This window comes from Vigna umbellata, chromosome 1 (assembly GCF_029865625.1).
Source record: "Vigna umbellata cultivar VRB3 chromosome 1, Vumbellata_1.0, whole genome shotgun sequence".
In the NCBI taxonomy this organism is placed as follows: Eukaryota; Viridiplantae; Streptophyta; class Magnoliopsida; order Fabales; family Fabaceae; genus Vigna; species Vigna umbellata.
Window position 1 is genome coordinate 53,035,336 of NC_142165.1, and position 8,089 is coordinate 53,043,424.

General features: G+C 37.6%; 1 protein-coding gene and 1 pseudogene across 1 annotated transcript; both read left to right on the top strand.

Annotated features, from left to right (window-relative positions):
• The first annotated feature begins 219 nt into the window (after positions 1-219).
• Positions 220-2,405, top strand: LOC124832854 (uncharacterized). The gene has a single exon (XM_047307172.2). The coding sequence runs from the start codon at positions 625-627 to the stop codon at positions 2,320-2,322; it is 1,698 nt and encodes a 565-aa protein (XP_047163128.1). The 5' UTR covers positions 220-624; the 3' UTR covers positions 2,323-2,405.
• A 352-nt stretch (positions 2,406-2,757) lies between these two features.
• LOC148205728 (uncharacterized) lies at positions 2,758-7,455 on the top strand (annotated as a pseudogene).
• Positions 7,456-8,089: the final 634 nt, after the last annotated feature.

An 8,089-nucleotide genomic window follows, 5' to 3' on the forward strand; every position in this document is an offset into this window, starting at 1 on the left:
TATGTTAAAGTTTTAATTACAGAAAGTAAGAGAAGATGATGAGAGTAGCTGCAGCAAAGGATGGGTTATGGATATGCTAACACAAAGTAACAGTTAACCATAATAACTAAGTTCTGTAATTCATGTCTTGCTTCTACCTCACCTTTTGTTTGTCCTATGTTGAAGTATTATAATTTTGTGAATGTACAGATACGGACAAAACTATGTTCAGAAACACGAACTACCACCTACATGATTCCGTCTAAATAGCCATTCCTAGATCCAACTTCTCTGGGCCTCCTTTGTCTCCCTTCAACACACTTATAACTTCCCAACACTGTGCCAACTGCAATGTCACAATTGCACATTAACACTACATAAACCACACTCAACCCCAAGGGTATTTCCGTCATTTCACATACTACAGTCCAATTGGACCAGTTCTGTATCAACTCAACTGCAATCCAAGGATAAGCATACATTTGCAGCAACAGTGTCACAGTGAAATTCTCTTTCTTTCTTTCTTTCTCTTTGGTCTGATATCACAAGATCGTTGGTTACTTGGAGTCCGAACTTGTAACGTATTTCGCCGGAATATTCCTCCGGGAAATGGGGTTTCTCAATAGCCACTGAGGATTAACAAAGATGGGTGATGGAGAAGAATTCGTCGGAGCTTCGGGTCTGCGGCGAGCGGTGGAGCTCATCCTTGCCGTGCTCTCTCTCTCGCACTCGATTCGTGTCTTCGCGGGGAAATGGCAGCTCATTCGTAACAAGCTGGAGGAGCTTCACGGAGGTTTAGTTGCCGCCGAGAACTGCGACCCCGGGGAGAGCCCGTCGCTTTCACGGCTGGTGGGGGCGGTGGCGGCCACCGCGACGGAATGCCACGATCTGTGTCGGCGCTGCGTGGATGTTTCCTACAGTGGGAAGCTTCTGATGCAGAGCGATTTGGACGTGGCGTTCGCGAAGCTCGATGCGCACGCGAGGAAGCTCTCTGAGATATACAAAAGGGGGATTTTAACAAATGGGTTTGCGCTGGTTGTGTCAAAGCCGACTCTTGGCGGTTCGAAAGAGGACATGAGGTTCTACGTGAGGGACTTAACGACGAGGATGAAGATTGGAGATTTGGGGATGAAACGACAGGCGTTGCGGAACCTCCTAGAAGTTGTGCTGGAGGATGAAAAGTATGTGAAGGTGGTTGTTGGCATGGGTGACGTGGTTCATTTGTTGGTGGGGTTTTTGGGTTCTAATGAGGCGGAAATCCAGGAGGAGAGTGCTAAGGTGGTTTCTGTGGTTGCTGGATTTGATTCTTACAAAGGGGTTTTGGTTGGGGCGGGGGTGATTGCTCCTTTGGTTAAGGTTCTGGATTGTGGGAGTGATTCGGGGAAGGTTGCGGCGGCGAGGTGTTTGGTGAAGTTGACTGAAAATTCGGACAATGCTTGGTGTGTTTCGGCTCATGGGGGGGTCAGTGTGCTGTTGAAGATTTGTGGTGGTGGTGATTGTGGAGGTGATTTGGTGGCACCTGCTTGTGGGGTGTTGAGGAATCTCGTTGGCGTTGAGGAGATTAAGAGGTTTATGGTTGATGAGGGTGCTGTGTCAACTTTCATTAAGCTCGTGAGATCGAAGGAGGAAGCGATTCAGGTGAATTCGATTGGGTTCATTTTGAGTATTGCCTCTGGGGATGAGTTGGTTAGGCAGATGGTGATGAGAGAGGGAGGGATTCGTGCTTTGTTGCGTGTTTTGCATCCTAAGTGGTCTTATTCATGTAAAACAAGGGAGGTAGCAATGAGGGCTGTTGAGGATTTGTGTTTCTGTTCACCTAGTTCTGTGGGTGTGTTGATGAGTTATGGCTTTGTGGATCAACTGACATATTACATTCGAAATGGGGAGGTTTCGATTCAGGAGTTGGCATTGAAAGTGGCGTTTAGGTTGTCTGGAACATCTGAGGAGGCCAAGAAAGCAATGGGGGACGCAGGGTTTATGCCAGAGTTTGTTAAGTTTCTTAATGCAAAGTCCTTTGAGGCTCGAGAAATGGCAGCCGAGGCACTCTCTGGCATGGTTACGGTGCCTAGAAATAGAAAGCGATTCGTGCAGGATGACCATAATATTGCCCTTCTTCTGCAGTTGCTTGATCCAGAGGAGGGGAATTCCGGTAATAAAAAGTTCTTAATCTCTATATTAATGTCCTTAACGAGTTGCACTAGTGGGAGGAAAAAGATTGTTAGTTCTGAATATGCAAAAAACATAGAAAAACTCGCTGAAGTTTCTTCTGAAGCCAAGAAACTTGTCAAGAAGCTATCCACAAACCGGTTCCGAAGTATGTTGAATGGAATCTGGCACTCGTGAATGTAATTCATTTTTTTTCCTTCACCCTTTTTCTAACTGTATATTTACATAAGTGCCTTACAAGTTTTGCTAATTTGTGTTCACCTTATTGGTATGCTTTCTGTTTTATTTCATTGGCCTTACCTTAAAAAAGAATAGCACAGCTTTATGTTGAGATTGTAACCAGGTGTAGTGATAAGTGATACAATAAAAGCGTTGTTGTAGATTTCCTTGAGGATACTCTGCCACTGCTGTTAGGCCAATGGCTATGGCAGATTGTACCAAAGAAGTAAAGAATTATATATTATATGGAAGAAAAGGAAGAATGTAATTAATTACTAGTTACATACTGTTATTCTTAATTTCTCATTCACATACCTACCAACCTACCTCAGTTTTTGTTTGGCAAAGTTCCAAAAACATAAGTGTGTGCATTTGTGAAGTGTGTGGTACCACATGGCGAAGACGTCAATCTTTGGCAAGCATGTGAGTAGTAGTGTAAGCCTTTCTTTTCTCTATCCGGCATTTATATAAAGAAGATAGTGATAGATGAAGTTTCCATCTGTATTGCTTTGTCTTGTAGCATGCACTGTCTTTTGGCTATAGCTACTTCATAGTTGTCGATGAAGAATTTGCACGTGGCAAGTGCCAATTGTTATTAATCATGATGCCCGATAACTCTTCTAGATAAGGGAACAAAATGATCCCCCATCATCCCCCCTTTGTTTATTCTTCCGTTTTTAGTACTTTCAAGTTATAAAATAGTGACACAGTGAAAGTGCAAGTTCCTAAAACTGGAGTTCCGTGAATGAATGGAAATCTACGATCTTGGTTTAGTTGTGGTGGTGGTTGGAAGTTTTGGCTCTATTTCTCATGTTGTTTGTGCCAACCAATGCTAAATCACTATGTAAGCTGATCTTGGAAAGTGTTAATGGAAGCCTCGGAACGCTATTTGGTTCAATATTCAAACTTGAATAAATTATTTGAACTAATAAATATGGAATTAACAACATTGTAGTACTGAATGTTACATGTTGTTACTTTTTTATAGACTTTGACTTGTTCTAAATTCAATTACGGGCAATATTCACGTTTAGCTGAAGTGTTGGATTATGACAGTTGCAAATTGTGTTGTGTTAAAGAGTTAATTGCATATATTGGAGGTTCTTCTTTGTCGGGGAACATTATTTTTGGGTGAAAATATCATTGTGACTTTACTTGAAAGGATTATAAGTAAATAAATAAAAAGTTTGCCAACCGTTACACCAAACGCACAAAGTTATCTTTTTTCTTTTAACTTTTTCCCATATGATTAACAGAAAAATTATAAAGTTTTGTCATGCCAAAAATCAGAAGATTAAATAGCATCTTAGGAAAAATGTGTTTTCGTAATGTAAAAGGAAGTGGCCCCTCCTCCCTAACCCAAAGGATACATTTGTTCTTTTTATTGTTATTGAAGAGCATATCAGAGAGCTATAGTTATAGTTATGCAGAAAAACAAAACTAACATAGAAATTATGATGCACGCTATTAGATATGTTCAGAAGAGAAGAGGAGGGTTTTTTTTCACCTCCATAACTTCTATCTTCACCGTCATAAAATTCAAAATACCCAAATTACCCTTCTGTTGGTTTTTGAAGGTGAAGGTGTTTAGAGGTAGATTTTGATACACTATTTGAGTTGGAGTAAAGATCCTTACATATTACATATGAATGTGAGTAGCTGTTTAAGTTTTGATTTTTAGTTTCCAATATTGTAGGTGTTTTGTTGGAGTTCATATTGGATTGTATAATCTAGAGATATTCTAAATTGTATAATATAAACAAACTTGTAGTAAATTGATCCACATACCTGTATCTAAATTACTTACACCAGTTCCATTGGTTATTTGGTCTTTTAATTTTCGTGTTTTATTTTTTGTGTTCCTTTATTGTCCCTCTTCTATTGTCAAACATGTCTGACATGTGTCGACAATTAAGTTTTTTAGTCATGCCATTTCTTCGTTTGTGAAATCCGAACTCTGTCCTTACCCTTTTACAGTTACGTCGCATCATGTCTTGGGTTTTAGGTATTTTCAACTTTTCCACTGTTTTTTCCCGTTCTGCTTTCAAATGTCTAACTTTGTAGAGAGGGCAGTGATATGTTAATACATATTCTTTTATAATATTTTGACAAAATATATATATATATTATTTTTTCATTGGGTTCGAATAGGACAACATAACGACAAATAAATAGTGAATAAGTGAAAAATGAATATGTATATTGTGTTAAAATGTTAAAAAATTTATATCAAAATATATTTCTTTAGAAAACAACCTTGTCTCTCCAAGAAATGTTTTTAATTTCTCCGGTATCTTAAACCTCTGGAAGAAATATTTTCATTTCTTCTCTAGCTATTTGAAACCCCAGGGAGATGATGTTTGGGTTAAATTAAAATAGCAAATAGAAGGTATATTTTACAATTTATTGTTTGATTTGATGAATGCATTTTTTTCTATTTATTGAAGTTCTTGACTTTTTAGTTGCTTCTTCGTTGCTCTTCTTTTTCTTCTTCCTATTTGATGGTGTTTAGTTTAGTTTTTCTTTTTTGTAGTACAGTTTGGCTTTCATGCAGCGGAGGTGTCTGGCATCATATATCTCCAGGAAGCTCTACATTTGGTGCTTGGATTTTGGTTGAGGTAAAAGGTTTGTCATTAATCAGGTAACTTTTTGGGATTCAGGTTTTTGTTGGTTTATTTTGTAATCCTTCAAGTTGTATTTTCGATTTCATATTTACTGTGTCGTGTAGTCATTGTTGGAATGTTCCAGAATGAATTGTGAACTAAGTTGGATAATTTTTTATTCCTCAGGCAATATTATGTGAATGTGGATGATACAATTGTGCAACAGCTTATTGAATTTTCAGCTTTTAGTAGATAGGGTTCTCTATCATTGTTGCAGTGTTTCACAATTGGTTTCTTTGTGCAGGTAGTTGTACACAAAAATAGTCCTAGAGGGAACCATTTTCGGCTTGCTAGGCCAGCTCATAAGGTTTTACCTTTTTTTACATCAAAAGCAAGACATGTAATTCACAAAAATAAAGGTATTTTTTGTGGACCAATTATCACTCATGTATGCCTGTATTTGTTAAAACTGTAACAGATTAGGAGATTTACTTGCAATTTTGACAGGTAATGAGTAGTTTCTATCGAGTATGCGTATGATTAAAGTATAAATATTGTGTTTGATAACACATGTTGGGATAAATTAAATTTTAGAGTTTTATTAATAATTTGGTTTAAATATTATTTTATTAATTTTTTTAATTTAATAATGTTTAATTTGATTTGATAGAGATAAAATAGGGATACATAGTTATGATTTTTGGTTTATCTAGGTACAATGATAGATTAAACATATTTTATTTTTAAGATAGTTGATATTTTATTTTTATTCTCTGTAATATTATAAGTGCTACGACTATTTAAAGTCCTTCAATTATATATTAATAGCAAGACTCGATTTTAGAAAAATATCTGAGTGTGTGTAACGTGAGATTTTCCTTTATAGTGGTATCAGAGCTTTATGCTCTGAGTACCGAGAGAGAGAAAAAGAAAGAGAGGAGAGAGTCAAACACTGTGAGAGAAAAAGTGAGTGTTTGATTTTTTTGTGAGAGATGTGGTAAAGGTTGTCAATAGTATGAGTGTGTCACAATTGACGAGAAAAATCAATTATGATAATTAGTGCCTACAAATGAAGGTGTTATTGAGATCCGAAGACATTTGGGATATGGTGGAAGACGGGTACGGTGAACCTGATGAAGACGAACATCAGACGGTGGCATAGATAACCACGTTAAAGAAATCACGTGCAAGAGATGGGTCAACATTGTATTTCCTCTACAATGCAATAGATGAGTCGGGATTCAAAAAAATAGTGAATGCTAAATCAGCAAAGGAAGTTTGGGAGATATTGGAGGTTGCGTATAAAGGTGACAATCGCGTTAAACAAGTCCGAATACAAGCTCTTAGAGGAGAGTTCGAACAGTTGAAGATGGAGCCCAAAGAGCATATAACCGAGTACATAACTCGGGTGGAGAAGGTGGCCAACCAACTCGGTAGGAATGGAGAACAAATGCCATCTAGTCGGGTTGTGGGAAAAATTTTGAGATCTCTTACAAAAGATTTCGAAAGTATCGTGTGCGCCATCGAAGAATCGAAAGGCTTGTCGGTTCTCACAGTGGATGAACTTGTTGGGTCATTAGAAGCCCACGAACAAAGGAGAAGGAGTTGGGTTGATCAGGTTGAACTTGACGACCAAGCACTACAGGTACAATTTGCCTCGAATAAAACTCGGATTACTCAAAGCCGAGGTCCTGGCGGCAGAGGGTGAGGAGGCCGAGGACGAGGTGGACGTGGCCGAGGTAATTTTGAGAATGGTAATGAAGAGCAAATCGGTCAGCAAAATTGGCGTGACCAAGGACAAGGAAAAGGCCGAGGTGATCGGTCAAGAGTTGAGTGTTTTAAGTGTGGCAAGTATGGACAATATGCAAATGAATGTAGATCAATGAAGTGCTACAATTGTGGTAAGCTCGGTCACATTACTAAATTTTGTCGAGCTGAGAAGAAAAGTGAGAGAAACCTTCTTACGAAAGAAGAAGATGAAGAAAATAATGGAATTTTGTTGATGGCAAAGAGCTCGGATGCAGTGGACATGGAGAGCCCAATCCTAACAATGGATGAAATGATCTCGGTAAAGGATGCAACAATTGTGGAGAAGGAAAACCTGGTGAAAGAACTCAAACAAAAAGATGAAGAGATTCAACAGATAGGGAGGCTTCTAGATGAAACTAATGAAATTATGAATAAACAGAGGATTGAGCTTGAGGAGCTGAAGAAGGTGACTCTTGAAAAAGAAGAGAAAGCATCTAATGTTCTTGAACCAAACGAAGAGGAAGATGAAGATGTTGAGAATAATCCGATGAAGGTGTCGACCAAGATTGTTCAGAAATCGCCTAAGGTCAGAAACGAGTTGGTCAAGGTTATTGAGAAGTCGAACATAACAAAGTCAGTCAAAGCATTAAAGAGGTCAACCAAGGTAAAAGACAGGAGGGCCATAAGAAAAAAGAAGAAGTCAAATCTGATTGAAAGAAACAAACACGGTGTGGGATGATGCACATGGAAAGCCGAATGAAGGAAGGAAGAATTTAAGTTTATGGGGGAGTTTATTGGGATAAACTTAAATTTTAGGGTTTTATTAATAATTTTGTTTAAATATTATTTTATTAGTTTTTGGGTCTAGTAATATTTAATTTGATTTGATAGAGATAAAATAGGGATATGTAGTTATGATTTTCGGTTTATCTAGGTACAATATTATTTTATGATAGATTAAGCAGATTTTACTTTTAAGATAGTAGATATTTTATTTTTATTCCCTGTAATATTGTAAGTGTTACGGCTATTTAAAGCCCTTCAATTATCAATTAATAGCAAGACTCAATTTTAGCCAGACCGTCAACCATAGCTTAGATAATCTAGCAAGTTACTAATGAATTTGATCAGTCATCAAATAAATCAATTAGTTATGAATTAGAAAACATTAACCTTAATGGTCATAAACTTAAGAATAAAGTATGATTGCACGTAACTGGGACGTAATTAGACCAACATTAATCAAATGTTCATCCCAAAATTTATAAATAGAGGTTTCAAGTAAATAGGTTGGTTTCTTGCATTTACCATTAACTTAATTGCTAACTATCAACGTTGAATTGACTTTAGTATCGTAACAAGTACCCTTTGAA